Source organism: Polyodon spathula, chromosome 2 (assembly GCF_017654505.1).
Source record: "Polyodon spathula isolate WHYD16114869_AA chromosome 2, ASM1765450v1, whole genome shotgun sequence".
Taxonomy (NCBI): Eukaryota; Metazoa; Chordata; class Actinopteri; order Acipenseriformes; family Polyodontidae; genus Polyodon; species Polyodon spathula.
Genome location: NC_054535.1, coordinates 102,354,984 through 102,375,556, shown reverse-complemented (window position 1 = coordinate 102,375,556; position 20,573 = coordinate 102,354,984). Strand labels below are relative to the sequence as shown.

Genomic DNA, 20,573 nt, shown 5'->3' with positions numbered 1-20,573 from the left:
AGTGCATTGCTAGTATAAATTCACTTATGTAGGCCAAGCTCTTTAAAAATAAAATCATCAACTATTTTGATCCTGGGAAGAAATAAATCCTGTTGGGACATGTAATATGAAATATGACATTTTGCTCAACCCAGAGTATCAGTGAAGACTAAAAGCAGAAATTAAATGATGAATTTTATAATTCAGCTAGTTCAGGAAAATGCCAAGAACAGTTTAAAGATATATTCCATTTAACTTCACTAATTCACTAAATGTCAGCATCACTGATGAAGACTGAATGATTTTGAAGCTCAATATGCTTGTGTTTAATGTTATCAATAAGCCTTGCAGAAAATGTCATTTGTGGTACAGTATTTACTCAGCACCTCAGGAAGTTTAAAAAAAACAAAAAAACATCAAAGGATAAAAAAGAAAATAGATTATAAGGGTGTCAACATGTCACTCAACAACGTCACTGAAAAGGCTGTGCTGCAGTTTACACACAAGCACTTTCACATAAGTTCTGAGTCAGGAAATTTGGAAGTATTTAAATCCGATGCATTGCTCTCAAGGGAAGCATGCAGATAAAGAGCTCTACAGCGAGGTCTGTTAGTTCTGGAGATCCATATCAGAAAGTGCTTCAGCATGTGTGACGAATTTCAGGGGGTCTCAAGTCGAGCATGACCGAATTCCTCATCACAGAAACCACGAGCAGAACCAGTCAACACAACCTGGCATATTGTGATCTAGCGAGTTAAACAAAAAAGAAAGACATTCAAGCACAGAAATGTTGTAAGAATTTGCAGGTGACAGTTTAGATTTGGGGAATCTGGTTTTCGTACTTGATCAAGCAGTAACAAGCTGTTCATTGTCCTGAAGCGTAGCTACACAAACATGTGTAATGTACAGCCAGATTCAAAAACAAAACAGCCTCAAGAGTGTGCCATTAGCATCATTATTAGTATTACTACTATCACCACCTATAAATAATCTTTTTGTTTGTACCTGCCTCTGAGCAAGGTGGGTTTCGGTAAAGGCCAGTATACAAATGACCACTAGGGGTGCATATCATCCTCCCACCTACCCCTTAAAAATACTAGTGGCTTTATTAAGCATGCAAAATATCCATTAGTGTAGAAACAACAATACATGATAATTAAGAACCCATACCTCAGGAGAATAAACAGATACAAAACACATAATATGCAATTTCAGAGGATATAAACAATTAATTAAATACTGTCAAGTCAATCTTCATTAATTACCAAAAAAAAAAAAAATCTATTTTTGCTGCTTATGTGTTAAAGCAGGAAAATATACAGGTATTTTAATTAGGCCATACTTCCAATATTCCCAATGATTTTGATAATATAAGCCCTCCAGGAATCGATATATTCAGTTACTTATTTGAGTCACATGTACACCTAGGTGTAAAGTCCTGTACATATTCCAATGTATGAGTATTATGCAGGAGATATTTATTTAGAATATTACAGTCAGCGCCACTTAATTGGGACACTGATATTTGGGGTTTCTACTTAAAATGGGACAGAAGTCTGGGTAATTGGGATATGGTATTTTCAACTTATGAATGGAGATCACTTTTCAGAGCAGAGGTTTGTGTAGCGCAGTGCAGTGATCAAGTGATTACACTGTGACTTGCTGAAATTGCGGAAACCAGTTGTTTATGCCTCATCTGTCATTTGTCAGTTATCATCATGGCTGAGAAGTAAAAACGAGTCAATTTCATTTTGTTAAGGAATACAAAAACTATTGACTCGTATTTCAAATGATGCATTTAACATTTATTCATAATGCTATGTGATTTCATTCTTTTTCTTTTCATTTAAAAATAAAATTTTAAAAATACTTCCCCTCTTGTACATGTCATAACTTATGAAAGTGTGACTAAGGTCCTCTTGTTTAACTGGGACAGCTGCTTATTCTAGATATTTTTACATCTCCCAAGGTGTCCCGATAAAGCGACAACAACATTTCTTATATAGCAAAAATAGCAACAAACTATGACATAATACAATCATGTCTTAAGGGATTAAAATTCCTCGTGTAAAGCAATCTATTTAAGATATACATACTGCACAGATATGAAGAAATCAAATATTAACAACTGTTCCCATCAGGATTTCTTAAAATTTCTCATCCAACAAAGGACAGCCAAGAAATCTGTGGTCTCGAGGGAGCAATTCTTAAATTAATAAAGAAATGTGTTTAAAGCAAATTGTGCTGTAACGGATCTCAAACTCAGGAGAATTAAAGTAAAAACAAAACTTTGTCGAGTCGGAGAAGAAAGTAAGATAGTTACCGAAATCAAGGGTCTAAAATAACCCTTATTAAATAATGCTGAAAAAATTCTGCGCTGACAGTTGACTCTGTTCTGATCTGAAAGCAGCAGTCCTCACACTTGGGTGGGAATGAGATAAGCAGCTAGCACCATTCTAGCAAGTGCTCAATATAGAATCAAACATAAGCAAGCTGATCTATTTGTATACTTCAATAGAAAGTCTTCTTGAAACAAGGGCTGTAACAAGACCAAATCAAGACCTCCCACACTGTTGGTCTAATCTGTAATGATTAATGCAACCAAGGTTGGTCCAGTCAACTGTTTCTCAAATGATAAGAGGATCATCTGCATGGTGCGAGGTTACTAAAGCCCTGACCTTAACACTACCAGCCTAAACAGAGATGATTAATTGAGGCGAGCCTTATCAGGCTAATAGTTATAGTGGATTTAGGATGAACTTTATCAGGCTAAACGTACTCAATAATGTCAGGCATGTTTGTCTCCATTAGATTCTAGTTTGAAAAGACAACCAGGGAGCGTTTCTTTTTTTTTTAAGCACACTTAGATGAAGGGAAGGAGATACAGTACATGAAATCAGTTTACTTCATAAATACTAGATTTCTTTCTAATGTATGCCACTGTAAGAGACATTTATTTGCATCACATGTCTACAGCATGCTTGTTCTCTTCTCCTTGATATATAATGTTTCGTTTCAGTCCAGGATGGAACATTTCTTTTCAAGGGTGTCCATGGGGAGCACTTGACATTCCTCACCACACTTTGGGCAAACTTGACATGCATGTTTTTAATGGACACATCATGACCACACTAGGTGTGACCAAAGAACTTGAAAGATGGATAATTCAATTAAAATACCGATATATATATCATATATATATCTATATATATATATATTATATATATATATATATATATATATATATATTATGTGCAAACATATTATTCTACTTAAGATATTTTCTGTACATTTCCCCCCCAATATATAGTCACTGAATCAACCTGATTAATACTACCATAGAATGAACTTACTTACCTGGTACACGTGCACATTTAAAAAAAAAAAAAAAAAAAAAAAGAAAGAAAAAAATTACTTTATAAATAAATTACAGTTGTCACCCCCCCTGTTGAGAAACACTGGGTAAATGTGATGGATTAGCTACTAGAACACTTCATATTAGCTGCTCATGTATAGTTTACTTTGAGTTGCTGTGATCACAAGTTTTTGAAGATTCTGATCAATGTGAATTAAAGATTGCTAAATGACAAGCTTGGTTTCTTCTCCCCCAAACTAAGCTGTATTAATAACAAGTTGATATAACAGTGGAAAACACTAGTGAATGCTATGAGTAAATTATTGATATATAACTTGTACGCTGTTTTAAAAATAAAGGATGTTGGTCACACCTCAGAGGATCTGACTGCTTTAAAAAGCACAATCACAGAAACACATTTCAAGGGGACCATTGTATTTATTTTATTTTCCCCTGGTGGCTGTACATTGTACATTTTTAAACTGCATATCAATGTTCCTTAAATTTCCTGTACATCTGTACTAAAATGTTGGCCTTTCCCTATATGTCTGAAAATCTTACCAGAGTAATAGTATAAGTCAGACATTAAGACTCCACATCTTGCTTAAAACATTTTCTTTGATTATATCCATCCAGTTAAAGTCGTGCTCTTGATAGCGTGATTAGGTGATAAAAACAATTTGGTGATTGCATGAATTCATTCCTTTCAGGAAAAGTTAAAAAGCTCTGCCCTTATATTTTCCGTGTCTACATGGTCTTCAATTACAATTCCAACAGTGACTCGGATCACAGCTCCTTCGCGTTCTGAGCACCCTCTGATTACAATAAACTCTCAGGAGTGTTTGACGTGTTTAATTTGTTTTTAACACAACTCTGAATGTTATAATCAGTCGTCTGCATGTTTATATATCTCTGCAAGTGACATTGCTGCAGGTGTGGGTTAGGGTTAGGACCCTTACAATAAAATGAATCCAGTATGTGTGGCCAGCCTTACAGCTGTCTGAAGTCCCCTCTTTTAGGGATACTAAACTCAACACTGCACTTCTGTATTCTATAGTTTAATGCATGGATGAAACATGGGTTTGTAATGTTTGGTCAACAATATCAGAGCTACCGGCAAGCCCAAGACATTCTAATGATCAAACTCCTGTGTACATGGAAAGATCCATTACAACAAACAGCTTGGATTTGTCATTAGACTAATGTGACTTATCAGTATAACAAATATACCATGTTCATGGGACGGCACCTGACCACTTTGGGTGGATGGGTAAGGGAACTGTAGGGGTATTCATCTAAAAAACAAATGTAATAATCTTGGTGACCGATTACCAGACGCTAGTCCAAATGAATTAACCTGGTGAACATCCCCAGGGAAGACAACCCCCACCCAACACCACTGCGCAATGTTTCATCTTTGGAGCCTTCAAACACCTTGTGGCTCAAGCTCTTTTTTATTTATTTATTTGTTTTGTTTTTAATTAACACTTGAAATATAATACATTAAAAAATTGTTGTTGCTTGCAACTAAGACAACACCTACAATGGAAACAAACAAAACAGGCATGACTTGGTGTTTAAAGACTCTTTATCTCCACCTTGTTCACTTCTCAGTTTCACCGTTGGGAATCTCAATGATCTCACCCTTAGGGAAAACTATTTCAGTTGGTCAACTGCAGGCTTCATTTCCAGTGTCAAAGTCATTTCTTCCCCTGATACTGAAAATGGCAGGGTGCCAATGCTTGTCTCAGTAACCCTAAAAGGTAGAGGGGTGAAGTTTGGGATTTCTTGTGGAACAGTTATTTCTTCAAGCAGTTACATGGCAGTGAACAGTTTAAAAAAAAAAAAAAAAAAAAACATAAAAGAAGAACACCCCCCAAAAATACGCAATTAACTTTTGGTTGCAACACATTACTGAGTTAGGAAACCAAACCCGGTGAAACCGAATAAATGAACGCTGCATTGGCCAACGTCCTTTGTCAATTTAATTTCCATCAATAAAGTCGGAGGATCGCAGTTCCATCATTAGCTCTTTTGCAAGATGAGATCCACCTTAATTAAACTTCTGGACTTTAAATATGCACATGCCACAAAAGCTAGATGTGTCAGATCCACATACAAAAAAAAAAAAAAAAAGAAAGGTGACAGACCAGCTAAATTGTTTCTTTCAACACAAATGCCATTGTACGTGGCGAAACATGCTGGCACTCGTCAGAAAGAAAGAAAAAAAAATCTGCCTTGCTCTAACTTCATTAAAATAATCTTGGTTTGTCCTTCCACAGATGCAAAAAAATCTTCATTTATTAACAGCCGAATGTACTTAGATCAGACACTCGTCACCTATCTATGCAAAATATCACTAACAGTAATAATTACACCAGCTCTGAACCCTACAAGTACTGTCATGTCACTTTGATGAACCCACCCCCCCCCCTCCCTCCCTCCCTCCAAGGAACAAGACAGGGCTCAATGATGCGCATCAGACATTATCTCTCCAATGTGTAGCTCACGATTTCCATGTCTTCTCAAACAACACAGTTACAACAGGTCTTACATCTGCAAATGAAGATTGCCTGACTGAAACCAATGCAAGCATTACATTTTTATTAGACTATATGGGCTCCCTTAGGGTTCACATTGACAATTGTATTCAAGCTGAACTATACACAACTCCAAGCTTTACAGAATACCTGCATTATTCAATCAGAGTACACACTGCACACATAACATGCTTCACAGAGGTTACTCTACTGTTATTATTACAGGTCTGGTTACAACTGCACACTGTTTAGCATGTGTAGCCTACCAGCTGAGCACTGAATTCAAGAATATGGAGACTGGCCCTCAACATAAATAATATACAACTGGAAAGGGTCAGATTTCTTAGTTTTATACCACTGTTTTATTTCTTTTATACAAATTGTGTACAAACTGCCAACAGTTTATAAAGTACAGAAACTGCAACTAGTATCAGTAAATCTGCAAATATCGCCAGTGTGAAAACTCTAAGAAAAGACAGGTTTTACCTGCGTTCTACAGTAATACAAGATCCTCCATTAACATACACAGTGGGATAGACTGTGGATAACACCACTGTGCTGCTGGAATTACTAAAGTGAAATTATACATTGTACAAATTTCATCTTAGCTTAAATCAAATAATGAGCAATGATTAAAATAGCCCCATATACTGGACACTCAAGGTGATTAAAAAAAAACTTGAAATTGTTTACATCTTTGAAATTGGGTTACATAATCTTGTATTAATATTACATAGAAAACATACTTTAAGTTTAAATATGTCAAGAAAAGATATCCTAGTTTACATTAACTACAAGATTTGCTTTTGCATTCTACATTTTAGTATTTCACACTGCTCATAAGGCTTTCTGAAAGGAAACTGGACAGCACTGTATCTCTCGTTCCAAGTGTTTTTGTAAATCTGTTAAATAAAAATTACAATCAAACTGTGTCCTTGACTTTTTGTTACACTGTTCCTACAATATCACAGTTCTAGTTTAATAAAACAATATTTGCTCTGCAAAAGAAAGTTTTGAATGCAATAAATTATCGTTACTACGCAAAGTATCAATTACAGCAAAAAACATAATGACCTTCTTCCCAGCAAAAGAAAAGATAAAAGTACAAACTAGAGAGAGGATAGTAATAACTGTCCAGATTAACATAATACAGGTAGAGATTTATTCTTCTAACTCCTTTGTAATTGGCGTACACTGTACTAGAATTCAACACTCAAACCATGCATATTGAAGACACTTGTGGAATTTTACAATTTAAAAGTTGCTTGTGAGTACGAATCATGTTATTAGTTTATATAATGAGAAAACTGCTGTACTCCGTGTATTTAATTTGCAGTATATCAAGAATAACATGGACTGGCTTGACTACTGCAGTATCAACCTTCTCATGTGTAAAAACGTTATCTTTGCAGTTCAGTACATTAAGTTTTGTTGCTGTTTGTATTAAAATTGTATCTAGTATGTATGACTAAAGCGGTCAAGTTTGAATGTGTAAGCGTTTTGATTTAGCTAAATATTAATAATCATTCAGATTAGAAAATCAATAATGTATACATTGCTGGCAAGTTTGAATCATGTCTCCCTGTTGCAATCACCTGACATGTCTGCAACCTTAGGTACATTATTAAGCAACCAAGTTTTGTAATTGCCTTAAAGACTGTCTGTAGTTTTTCTTGACATACTTTGCCATGCTCCACAATGCACTATATGTGCAAAACACGCCCCTGCCAATGAAGGGCCTCAAGACATGTAATACTGTATTATGAAAACGTAGATGCTAAAAAGTCCCTTTAAGGTACAGTAATTAGTTGCTGTATTTTGTGATATATTTATTCAACTTTCTCTCAACAGTATTATCCTCCTGAGGTGTAACTTTTTATTTGCAAGTGGGTCCCAGGAGGAAGGAGGTAGTAACATCCCACGCAATCTGTCCACACAGACCTACTAGCATACACAACCCTGCAGGGAGAATAAAGATAAATGCAAGTTATTGTTGTTTTTTCTGTCATTTATATTTTCTGACTTGATTGGCAGAACGGTTGACAATACAGCTGTTTCAGTCAGAACACCACCAGCAGAGAAAAAGAGGGAGGCTGAATCTCAAGGACCAATCCTGGATAAACATTTTCAGAAGAAAATCTCAAAAAAAGTAACACTCTCTTTGAACTTCAAAGTATCATCAACTCAATTAGATGAATTCATTAGCAGGAATTCGTTAAGTATAAAAACAAAGTGGGATAAAATGATTGATCAGCATGATTAAAAGAAAATCATATTTCCTTCAACGTGACGGTAAAAGTCTCCCTCCACACACTGGATGTGATGCATTTTGCCCTGTGATAAAAAGGTGTTTTTACTGCAACACTACCTTTCACACTAGTGGTGACAGGCGTGCGCGATGTGATAGGTGACACTGCTCCGATTGTACAATCAGCTGGAAAAAAATCACACGTATGATAGTCCTTTTATACAGTTAATATAAATGTAGAATACTTAATAGCTTTTCAGAATACTTATTTCAGTAACACACCAGCTATATCCAGTTCTCTGAAAATGGACTGCCAGCTGTTCTCCCTCATTGCCGTGTCCTTATAATTTTTGTGTCCCTTATTGTACAGCTCCAGGTATTTTTGATGCTGCAAGAATTACCTTTTCTATCGCCACTGTTTACTGAAAACGTACTCATTGGTCAGTTCTCTAGCTGCCGTGCAACAAAATCGCAAAAATTAGAATCCTATTTTCTTTGCATCGCTTCAGTGTCGCCCATCGCATCTCACGCGCTGTGAACGGCACGTATCAAAAAGACATGTTTTACTTTTGTTGTCGTGGTGTGGTGTGTCGTACGACACATTTGCTTATCATATCCGGTGGGTAGGGGCCTTAGAATAGAGTTAGACCAGTTTCTTTTTTCAATGCAGCTGCATACTAAATCATAAGCCCATTCTACATTTTAAAGGGTTAAAAACAACATTCTCCGTTGATGTTTTGATGTTCATACAGTAGAACTGTCCTCAATATTTTCTACCAGTATCAATTAATGGGAATAAAATTCCCTTTTCTGATTAATACTTTTTAGTGTCTTCGGAGCAGTTTGATTCTAAGGATTTTTCATCATACAAACTGAGACCCGTCTTTAACTTCGTATACCAGATACAGTATAGTGTACAGTAGAAAACACACATCTGCTACAAACTGCACATTTTGCATGAGTTCTCAACAGCCAGTTCATTAGTGAGAACTGTGACAAACAAATAAAACCTCTAAATAAAAACACCATAAACCATCTTTTTCATCTATCAAACATTTAGCAAAGAACCACAAAGGCCCCATCCGGCCTTCCTGACATTTTAAAAGCTTTCAGTAATAACAGGATTCTTTTTCCATAGCAGAGTTTTCTGCCTGTGGATAACGGTTCTCTAAACCTAGTCGAATGGGGACAATCACAATTAGATGTGCACACTGTTTAGTTCCGAGTCAATATATACTATTGATAATGTGATTATACGCACAATACCGTACAATAGAGCCGTGTTAGTGGAAACACTGACACACAACCTGTTAATACGCACTCAGTCAGCTGCTCTCAAAAGACTCATTTCACATTTCAGTGACTAGCGAGGGGAAAAAATACAATGCAATACACTTTGGATACTTATTTGAACATACACTTGTCACTGTGTGGTGCTACACAATTGCAAACAGAAATGTGTTGCGTGTTCTCAGCGCAATGTTTCTGTAATATGTCATATTTTAATAATGTCCTGTTTCTGAGAGATTGTTTTGCCTTTATTTCTTCATCATGCAGTACATCATTTCAGAATCAATGTTTTCCCTACACTCCATGTCAGGGAAGCACAGTTCTCTACTTGCTCTGCCCGGTGCAGTGAAGAAGCTCAGTACAGGGTCCTTCCAGCTCAAGTGCACATAGGGGAGGTGCTCTGCCCATTATATCCATCATTTATGTGAACCTTAACACATGCATTAAATGCTTGGTCAACCACGACATGGAGAAAATATTTAGTAAGCTGCTCACACATTCTCACCTTGAGTTACACATGAGTTAAACAGCTCCTGCTTTGCACACATCATCTAACCAGGAACACTGTTTCTCCTGTCACATGTGGTTTATGTATAAGTTACCACAAGCGGAGGAACACAATATACAATAGGATTAATAATATACACATAGAATCACTAAAAGAAACTGGGGGAGAATAAACATTGTAGTAAAAGTAATGCCATTACACTAACACTAGTATTCTCGCTATAAAGTATGGCTCCCAACTACATTGTTAAAGGCAGAGCACTGTATGTGTATTTGTACATGTAATAATATGTATATAATATATATATATATATATATATCACACATGACGCGCATGCATGCGCGTACATACGTGTGTATGTGTCACACGTTGTAAATTCACATAAATGGTATTTCTAGTAAAAAAAAAAAGATACAGTAACATCTACAAAACAAGCAGGGCTATATTCTAAAAGAACAGACATATTCTGAACAGAACAGTGGAAAATAAGGAAAGTGCATATAATATGCCAGTAACCTGTAAACACTGCTAAAACTAAACATAATAAACATAAATCCACTGAATAAAATGAATGAGCTATTTGCTACAGGAAAGGATCAAAATAATGGCTAAAGGTACAAAAAACATCCAAAATGAAGAAACAGAACTGTCTTTTATTTTATTTATTTTTTTTTATTTTTGTTTTTAAATAGATGGGAAAGCACAAAATGTATCTGTAAAATAACATTTTGTAAGATTGAGGAGTGTGGTCTAGCATAGCCAAATAAAGCTGGCAAAAAGCCTGTGCAAATGTGCTACAGAGACATGCCCCCTGCGTGACATTTAACAACTCCATATTTTCAAAACAGAGACCACTTCTCACGTGAGCCCACGATTTGCAGAGACACACAAAATTAAAAAATATTCTAACAGCAAATAAAACTTATTTTCAAAACATTGGCCACAACATTGCTGCCAGTCTGGCTTTCATGCTGCTTTCCAAGTTGTCTTTGGTTGTTTGTCTTTCAATGGGAGGCACAAATCTGTTTTTATAGCCCAAAAATCAAATCTAAAGAGTTTAAATGCTCTGTTAAAAAGCGCACAGCCGGAACACGTTATGAACCTTTTCCACTGTTATGTACTGTAATACTGAAAGATGCCAAACTGGTATTAAAAACCGACTTGACATCTTTTTATTTGGCATTCTATACCTATCCTGCAATATGAGCGGATAAAAGCCCTGTTGTTTAATTAAGGGAAGTTTTTGATCACCTCTCATAACCTTTAAAATAACATTTGGTTATTGTCTTCTTTTGCGTGCTCTTTGTTTTCAACAGTAACATCACAGAAATATCATGTTGGCTAAGTTGGATGTACATCCACCCACTGTTGCATTTAGAATAAAACAACTGAATCGCTATGATGGAATAAAAAAAAACATGCATTTAGCAAAGATCGTGTTAAGTGACTCTGGTTCCAAGTGAGCTCCTTTTTGTCTAAATGCCATCAGGTGGACTTTGGTTGCTACTAAACCGACAGAAGGGTTAATGTGACCCATATAATGGGACTTGGGAGATTGTTTCAAGCACTTCATTAAATACTTCAGAGATGGCAGTGAACATATACAGAATGTCTGAATGCTTCAGTGGATTTTAGCTTTGGCTGTATTTAAATGATCTTAATATAGCATGGACATCTATTTGACAGCTTTCACATCTCTCCCTTGCTCTGCACTGATTTCCATCAGCGTGTAATGGTCATGTGGGATTTGTAGTGGCTCACTTGAAAGGCACTGTCGTTTGGAGTGCAGGATGAGGCATACAAGTGTGGTTCCAAGCCCACTCGCTCCTAGTTGCCAGTCTTGGCTAGGGACCACAAGGAGCTCTGCATTGGCCTTTGTGGCTAGTTGCGCTCATCACACTCCAGTCAGCACTACTGTTCAGCCATCTGACGAGTCCAAGCAGAAACATCCCATGTTGGACCCTTGCCTCCTGTTTATATATAGTGGATACTGAATGACTGTTCATGGCCTGCGTACGTCGAGGCGCTGTTATCCCACGGACGACACTATATATGGGAGGATAGCTTGGTTGTGACGTCACATACCAGGAAGAGGCAGACAAGTACTGTGCGTTGAGCATGTATTTATTAAATAATAAATAAAACGTTTAAACAAAAAACAAATACTGCACACGAACCAAAACGGTACGGTGGCCAAAACAAACAATCTCTTCTTAAGTATCGTGCTGGTGTAAAACCAACATGCACAGCAATTGTTATTTCTTATATTTTCAGTTCTTACTTGTTACATTCCTCCTCTGAACAACCCCAAACATGGTCAGCAAAAGCACCTGGTTTTTATATCGTGGTCAAGGGATTAACTAGCTATCACTTACCTAGTTTATGCCTCGACCACATTCTGCATGTGGTCATATACCATATGCGCGATTGACAGCCAATTTGTCAATAAATCGTGAGAGTGCCACATAATGAGATATTTGTTTGGCAGAGACCAAACGCAAACCTCGGCCCTGCCAACAGCCACGGTCCAAAAATTAACAGACATCCACGGGCAGTGCCGGTGTGGCGATGTAGGCTTGGCATCCCCAGGCGGTGAAGGACAGGGCATTAGCTGACCATTTGCAGACGACAGCAGGAGCTGACCCTCGGGAGGTGACAGCAGGGACTGACCCATCAGAAGGTAACGGCAACGCCGGTAGTGGCAGTGCTGGCTCCTCCCCTTCATCCAGAAGGGGGGAGTCCACTGACCCATGCCTAAGCTCTCCACAGATGAGGCACCATTCCCGACCATCAAGGTACCTGATGAAGACATTTATTTTCCCTTTTCCCCTGAAGCGTAGAAAGCAGAGATGCCCGCCTTCAGCTTAGGGGCTGGTGGCGCAGAGTACTCCTGATCGGAAGCAGCACTTCTCCCAGGGGAGCTGGATGCTCAGGCTCCCCCCCTTTGGGTACTGGACTCTTGGGCTCCTGCCTTATGGCCACTGGAGATGGCTTCCTTCTTTCTTTTGCCTCCAACAGGCGCTGCTGCTCCTCCACGCACTTGTCCTGCCCTCTTTTCTTTCTCGCCATCTTCCTCTTCAGGGCAGGTGGCTCCTCCGTTCCACCCTGAAAGGGGCAGCACCCGGTGCAGTGCCCGCATTCTGCAAAATGCAGGCACCACTGACCACCTCCCATCATCTCCAGTCCATTCCCCTAGTCCATTTTCTTTCTTTTTGTTCTTCAAAATTCTCAAAATAATTACAAGTAAAAATTGTGCTCGTAGTACCTCTTCTGGCCTGTGTACATGGAGGCGTTGTTATCCCACGCACGACACCATACAATATATGGCAGGATGGCTTGGTGGTGACATCACAGACCAGGAAGAGACAGACAAGTACTGCGGGTTGAAGCGCTGAACGCGTATTTATTAAATAATAAATAAAACATTTAAACAAACACTGCACACAAAACAAAGCGGCACGGTGACCAAAACAGACAGACACTCTTCTCTTCTTAACAACAAGTGAAACTGCAGTATTTTGGAGTTCTCAACCCCAACCAAGGTCAGCAAAAGCTGCTGATTTTTATATCGTGGTCGAGGGATTAACTGGCTATCAATTACCTAGTTTATCCCTCGACCACATTCTCCACAGGGTTTCTCATATGCGTGGTGAACAGCCACTCTGTCAATAAATCATCAGCTGCCGACTATGCATTCTTTCGAGATATCTGCTTGGCAGAGATGAAACACAAACCTCGTCCATGCCAACCTACATTAAAATAAATCCAAAACAGTACCTGACAATAATAATAATAATAATACTTCACTAATATTAAATCATTTGCTGTTTCCAAACTTTTGAACACTACTAAATAAGAACATATTTGTATTTTAAATGTGCTATACAAAATGCTGTATCAATACTGCAACAGGGTAAACATATGAATATGAAGAAGCTGGACAAGCCAGTCTAGCAGTAAGCCTTGTCCAAGTGTGCTGGCTTCTATGGGCCCCAGGCTCCCAGAGAACATGGAATACAGATTTAAGAGATTGGAATACACAACACAGACACTCAATTCACACGGCCTAAGGCTGCTAGTTAAAACAATGCTATTATGATAACACCTGACTGGTCCACTTTGAAGGCTGTTATATACGCACATATATGCAGTCAATTCTCATTAAAGCGGATGAGGATTAGACACATTTCGTGATACTACGAATTTTCTACATGGTCCCAGACAAATTTAACAATCGCTTATTGAAAATTACTTCTTATAATTTCATGTTGGTGCAAATTATTTTGGAGTCCCCGCAGGGAAGAACATTTTGAATAAAACTAAATCAAACAGCTAATTTCAAAGGGTATTGGGAAATGTATTCACTTGACTGACGCCTCTGTTCCGTATTTTAGTGCTGTTTTGTGACTAATGACCCTAAGATGCATTTCGTGTTGCCACAGTGCTTGAGCATCAAAGCCATTTCCATGTAGCAGCGCAAACACATGCACTAGCTTTCAAAACCACTAAAAGGTTTACTGTGGAATAGAAGAATTATTTTGTATAAATATTTAAAGATAGGTTTACCTCTCCGAGTGCTTCATAACGCTTTTGGTTCCATCTGTGCAAGTCCTCCCGATAATTGAAAACAAAAGGCTCTCCAGTTTTTATATGCCTCAACTGTCCCTCTAAATAAAAAAAATAAATACAAACACAATTCAATTTTTTATATAGACTATGAAACATATCAGATACTGTATCTGTTCCATCAGCACAAAACTAACAGATACAACAACAAAATCACTTCATTTCATTCTAGAAGCAGCATTACTTCACTTTACCACAAGTACTCTTATCTTCAGCAACACCACTGTTTTCTGTATTTCTGCATTATTGATTGGTTGTATTTGCAGGTCAGTTCATGGTGCAGTCATCATTACACATAGTAATTGCTGTAGTAAATAACTGTCTTTCAAAGCATTTTTTTTTTTTTTACAGAGATACCAATGAAACAATAATAATTGGTAGCGCTTTACACTACATGAATAGCATTCTAATTACACTGCAATGGCTTGAATGACCAATTACCAATGATTCCTGCTCTTACTTGGTAAGTACTCTGCAATTGCATGGAAATGGTCTTGTGAACATCACGTTGTTACCTATTGAACATCTCGGGAAACCTCTGTTCAAACGTTTGTTGGAAACTTCTTGAAGTGCAGAATTGCACCATGGACAGACTTGGGGCCTGCTGTAGTGAGGCACTAGGATGGATGTTACTTTTGTGGCCCACGCATTAAAAATACACCCATTAAAAACGCCTAGAAAAATTAGACAGCTGCCCTATTTGTGAACATTGTTTCTCCATGTTGCAACTTCATTCAGTTTACAGACCTCTCTAATATTTGTTTACACTTTGGGATGTCCTTCCCTTGTTTCCAGGAACTGGGAAATCAGAAAAGCACAGCACCAAACCTTTACTTTCGGTATCTCACCTCTTATTAATGACTGAATTTACAAAAATTACATTTTCCCCTGACAAAAAAAAAAAATTAAAAAGTGTGGTGTTAATCTTGGTGATATCATCAGTGTTGCAATCAAATTAGTTTAAAAAATGGGTACATTTTTTTTGTACTCCTAAATAAAGAAATAAATTATGCATTCATGGGAGATAAAACTTAAATCTTTAAAACCCCAATGCCTAACAGAAGAAAGTTTAAATGATTATAAAACTGAACATGCAAAGAAAGTTCAGCTCCATTGCCTTTGCAACACAACCTCTCTGAGGAACTGGCTTTCCTAACTTTTTTTTTTCTCAATAATTAGTGCACTGTTCTATTTTTTATGTTGTGTGTGTAATTAGATGTACATAACCTTGGATTTCTAGCAATAAAAAGCTGAAGGCTAGTGTGATAGAATCATCAGCTTTGAATGCAAATGAAGACATAACACCAAATACCCCCCTCCCTTTTTTCAAATCAACCTGGGGTGATTACTGTAGCTCTAATTACAGCTCACAAATACCTGCTAACAGCTGCACTTCTTTTTATTTATCACTGTCAGTATTGGAAGATATCATGTGCCTTTCATTATGATTACCAAGCCTCGATGTTCCAAACATTTTCTTAGAGTAAGTGGCTTCAAATGCTAAGTAATACGATGTACCGACTAGTGTTGTAATTCGAACCCTGAGGTTAACATCGATTATCGAGTTAAAATGCTAAAAATAAAAAAAAATTAAAAATAAAACCTCCCTCACTGTAACAGTTAAAAGGAACAATAATTCCTCTTTGTATAGAGCATGATATAAAAATCTCATTCAAACAAATCCAGACGTTTCAAGACACTTTTGATAAATACATTGGCATTTCAATACACAGCACTCTCAAATTTTCATATTCCTGCCTTCACTAGTCTTTGCCTTGTCTTGTGTAAAATCTGACAAATTTCCTGTGTAAACATAATGGTAAACCAAGGGAAAAAAAATAAAATCAACCCCACAAGGTTTGAAAACTACATTAACATTACGGCCTATTCACATGGAAATAATTCGATCTCTCGTTTTTTTTTTTTTTTTTTTTTGTTTTGTTTTTTTTATTATTTCTGTTGGCACACGTTCAACTTATGAATCACGTGGCTCAGCTTCTGCTAGCGAAAGCAGCAGTCCCTTCCAGGGCGCCACGGTTGCAGAGATGTATTTCGCATTTTGCTCTCATATTTTAATCAAAACTTTACATGACTTTGCATAGCCACTTAGATTTGCATGATCTTCAGAGAATACAACTATATTATCATTTTTCCAAACAGTACATTGAGGCAGCCTACCATTTCCTGCAACGGATCTTGCGACAGCTCAGGTGGACAATTTTGTCTCCATACTTGAATATGTATAATATCTCTTTCATACATGTATGTAGATTTATTATAAATTAACTTACTGCCCACATTGTACTAAGATATGTGAATATCTCGTTCATACATGTATAGGCCTAATCAATCTACATACCATATCGCAACCAAATATGCGTCACATTACTGGAGTGCTCAGAGAAGCGTTTCACCCACGTGGATTCGCTCACACCTACACAGTATATTACACAGGCCCTACCTATTCCACAGCCGTGAAAAATGTGACACATATCGTGAAATTCATTCTTCACAGTGAAAACTGACTATTTTGAGTACTGTTATGCTGCAGTTAAATCCAATTAAGTTATGTGTATCGTTCCAGGTTCCTGACGTGATTATAAGCTTGTTTCAATTAAAAAAAAAAAAAAAAAAAACTGGACAGGATTATTGATTAACAATTAACAGCAGCTAATAACTACTCTTTACTCTGCTCATCGATTGGTAGATATGGGCATCCGGGGTGGGTTTAGTATCCTAACAGAGTTCAATTGATAATTGTTAAGCGAGTGAACACGAGTGTCAAAATGAAAAAACTACAACAATTACTGCAGCGGATCGTATACAATAATATTGCATTCCACTGGTGCAAATTATTATGTACGTGGAGCTACGCTATGATCCATTGGCATTTAAACTCAAACAGCAATCAAAAACGAAAAAGGTTGCATCTAGTGCATTGCTTCAAAACTTAAAGGTAGAATAAAAAAAACTTTCTGAAACAGCGGCATGTGACAACATAGTAATGCTAGATGTTATTGTTTCACTCAAGAGTAGCTTGGGACTGATTTAAAACAAAATAATATGTATAAAACTAATTAACAAAGCTGTTACTCTTGATCTCTGAATCATCATCCTGTATTTGTTCACACACGTATATTCTCAGTAACTTTTAAAAGCAACAACACTGATTACATTCTTGACAGTTAGTTAATATATACAAGACACGTGGAATATTCGATTTCATTAAAATATTATCTTTTTGTTATGGTGGGGTCCCAATCAATTAATAATTCGATGATTGTTATCGATACAAGTCTAGTACTTACTTTGCAAGCCGAGATAATGGCAAACCAGAGACACCTCTACCCACACTCTTTGTATCAAAATGCAATAGTCTGTTCAGCAATTCAGACGTTCACACCTGACTGGGACTGACCAGAATTGTACACAAGTTAGGTAGCACCTATCATGTTTGCCCACTACAGCCAACCATAACAGTGACTCACTTGTAAACGTCACTGGTAGGCAGGATGGCAGACAGAATACAGCTATGGGGCTTGAGCCACAATCAGTTTAGCATGATTAAAAACCAGCTGCAAGTACAGAGGGTTCCCAAATACACAAAGAAAATGAGTGCACAAAAACAACTTACTTTCATTGAACGCATACTCAAATTCCTCTAGGTTATTAGGGAAGTTAAAAGGGGGTTCATCTTTCTTCATCAGTTCATCCAGGTCTATCCTAGACAACAAATCTAGAGATAAAATAAGAGGCAGGATTGTCAGAAACAGTATGGAATACAAACACACACGTACACATTTATTAGAATAAACTGTTAGTTTCCGTTTTATCGTTTTCAAAGAGTGTTTAAAAAATGTATATGACATCAAAGAACAAGCCTGAAAATACAAATATGATACACCTAATTTTCATTTGGCATTTAATTTGTACAAGATTGAACAGCTATTAATTAGAAATGTGAACCACAAACTGAAGTACTGATTTTGACCCTATAGCTTTGTATTTGTATAGGGTTCAGACTGTAGTGTTTTTCCCAACATCTGTCTCCAAAGTGGAATTTTTAAAACTGACTCAGAAAGTGGTCTACAAATTGAGTTAATAAAAGGACAACAACAGGGGTATTTATTTATTCTGACACAACACTGTACATTTCTTGTAGTACATAGTTTTCTGTCCCGACCTGTGAGGCTGCCTAACTTTTACAAGCAAAAAGAGAAAAGACATATAATACAGCACATTTTCATACGGAAGCAAACTGTTACACATGCACTTCTTAGACGTGTCCTCTTCCTTATACAGTATATAGTGAGCAGTACAAACACAGATATATACATGTGCAGTCACTTACCTTTAAGTGCTGTGGTTTTCTCCTGTTCTTCTTGCCCTCCTAGCTGTGCCATCTCAATCCACACAATGAATAAAATAGAGTGCTGGTGATTAACAAGCATGGATCTTTCTCTCTTGCTAATTATCACAGGCTAACCTGAATCAATTGTAGAGAAATAACATGTTATCCAACAGCCATGCTATCAAAAAAACAGTAACAACAATAATAATAATATAAACTTTAAATACACTGATTTAAAAAACAAAGCATTTCTAATGTAGACTTAGATTACATACAAATGGTGGTGCTGCCTCGTTACTAAATGCTGTAAACGTTGGATTACATTTTGGACCTTGAAACACAAGTAAATATAATGCAGTGGTAAAATAAACCTCAGAACTCATTTGGTAAACTTGATTCAAAATCTCATTAGAATTGTGTGGATGGATTATATAATTCTACTTTCAAATGCCTAAAAAACTAACCCTTTTGAAAAGTGTGCTTGTAAAATTGATACGTGCATTGAAAATATAAGTTGTGAGCAGTCTTTATAAAACGGAGGAAAAAATAAACTTTTGAAAAATAAGCACTCCGGTCCAAAGCTTACTGCATGTCTTGTTTACGCGTTTCTTCCCTGTGACCCATGTCATATTTATTATGATTCTAATAAACAAGGATGATTGACAGCTTAATTTAAAAGGGTTAAAAACAGGTAACTTGTAGTCAGTTTGTACTCCTCAGTGCTTTGATGTTAATGTAAACAGTGGTTAACTTTGCCAGCCTGATCCAGTGTGGATGTTGTTTATGACACGACTCGGCTCAGTTATGCATGATTCTGGTTAAGCAAGGGTAAACATTTTCACAATATGCATAACATTACACGTGTTTCAGTACTTCATTTAGTAGTTGCCTGTCCTATGTTTTTAATATACAAGCTAGGAGCACACTTCTCTTGTTCCATCGGGATTAGGAGGGTTGCTGTACCTGTCTGTAAACAGTGTAACTAAACATGTGAACACGATACACAATTTTTCGGCAACCACCCCTTTTTAAGAGCTCCTTTGCAGCCAAGCTGATATTATTTATTTTCATAAGCTTTTAGATTTGTATCACTTTGAAATCTCCCCTGTTGCAGGCCACAGTCACTGCTGTTGTTCCCAATATACTTGTTATACCGGAGAACGTGCAATCGGAGCCTGTGATTCTAGACCCCTGGCAATATATGTAGCTGTACTTTCTTCCATCCTGCCTTTGCAATACATTACTATAAGAAGAAAAGCCTATTTCCTCGCATGCATTTTGCTTAACTCACATACCACGGTAACTAGAGAGTAGAACACACAAACATCTTGCTGCCACAGCTTCCTCAAAAATGTAACAAATCTGACAGGACATGCGTCACAGCGGAAGCGGAACTGTGAGGCACCATGGAAACCGACACTTTAAAAGCTGCATTTGTAATCTGACAGCAGTAGAATGGGCTGCGCTGGCTGTGCAACCAGGGAGACGTAGCCGTTCGCGTTCTGAGGCCCTGGCTAATGTGATTTATACCTGTTCAAATACGATATTCAAAATACTGCAGTTTCACCGAATTGAACTACTACTGTCTTTGTATGTGAACGTTATATCTGCTGAAAGTAGCAATTAACTTATTACCTCACTATGTGGCGCTCTCTTGTGTTGCCAACTCAACAAGC

The 20,573-nt window shown here is 37.2% G+C and overlaps 1 protein-coding gene across 2 annotated transcripts in view; it reads right to left on the bottom strand.

Moving 5' to 3' along the window:
- The window catches only part of LOC121306012 (cotranscriptional regulator FAM172A-like), a 170,044-nt gene extending 149,770 nt beyond the window's left edge, over positions 1 to 20,274 (bottom strand). For both annotated transcript variants that reach the window (XM_041237747.1, XM_041237748.1), the window contains exons 1-4: positions 20,193 to 20,274; positions 18,898 to 19,032; positions 18,181 to 18,282; positions 14,487 to 14,587 (exon numbers count right to left, since the gene is read on the bottom strand). In XM_041237747.1, the coding sequence (XP_041093681.1) occupies positions 14,487 to 14,587; positions 18,181 to 18,282; positions 18,898 to 18,997 (303 nt within the window). In that variant the 5' untranslated portion in view covers positions 18,998 to 19,032; positions 20,193 to 20,274. The remainder of the gene's footprint in view (positions 1 to 14,486; positions 14,588 to 18,180; positions 18,283 to 18,897; positions 19,033 to 20,192) is intronic.
- Positions 20,275 to 20,573: the final 299 nt, after the last annotated feature.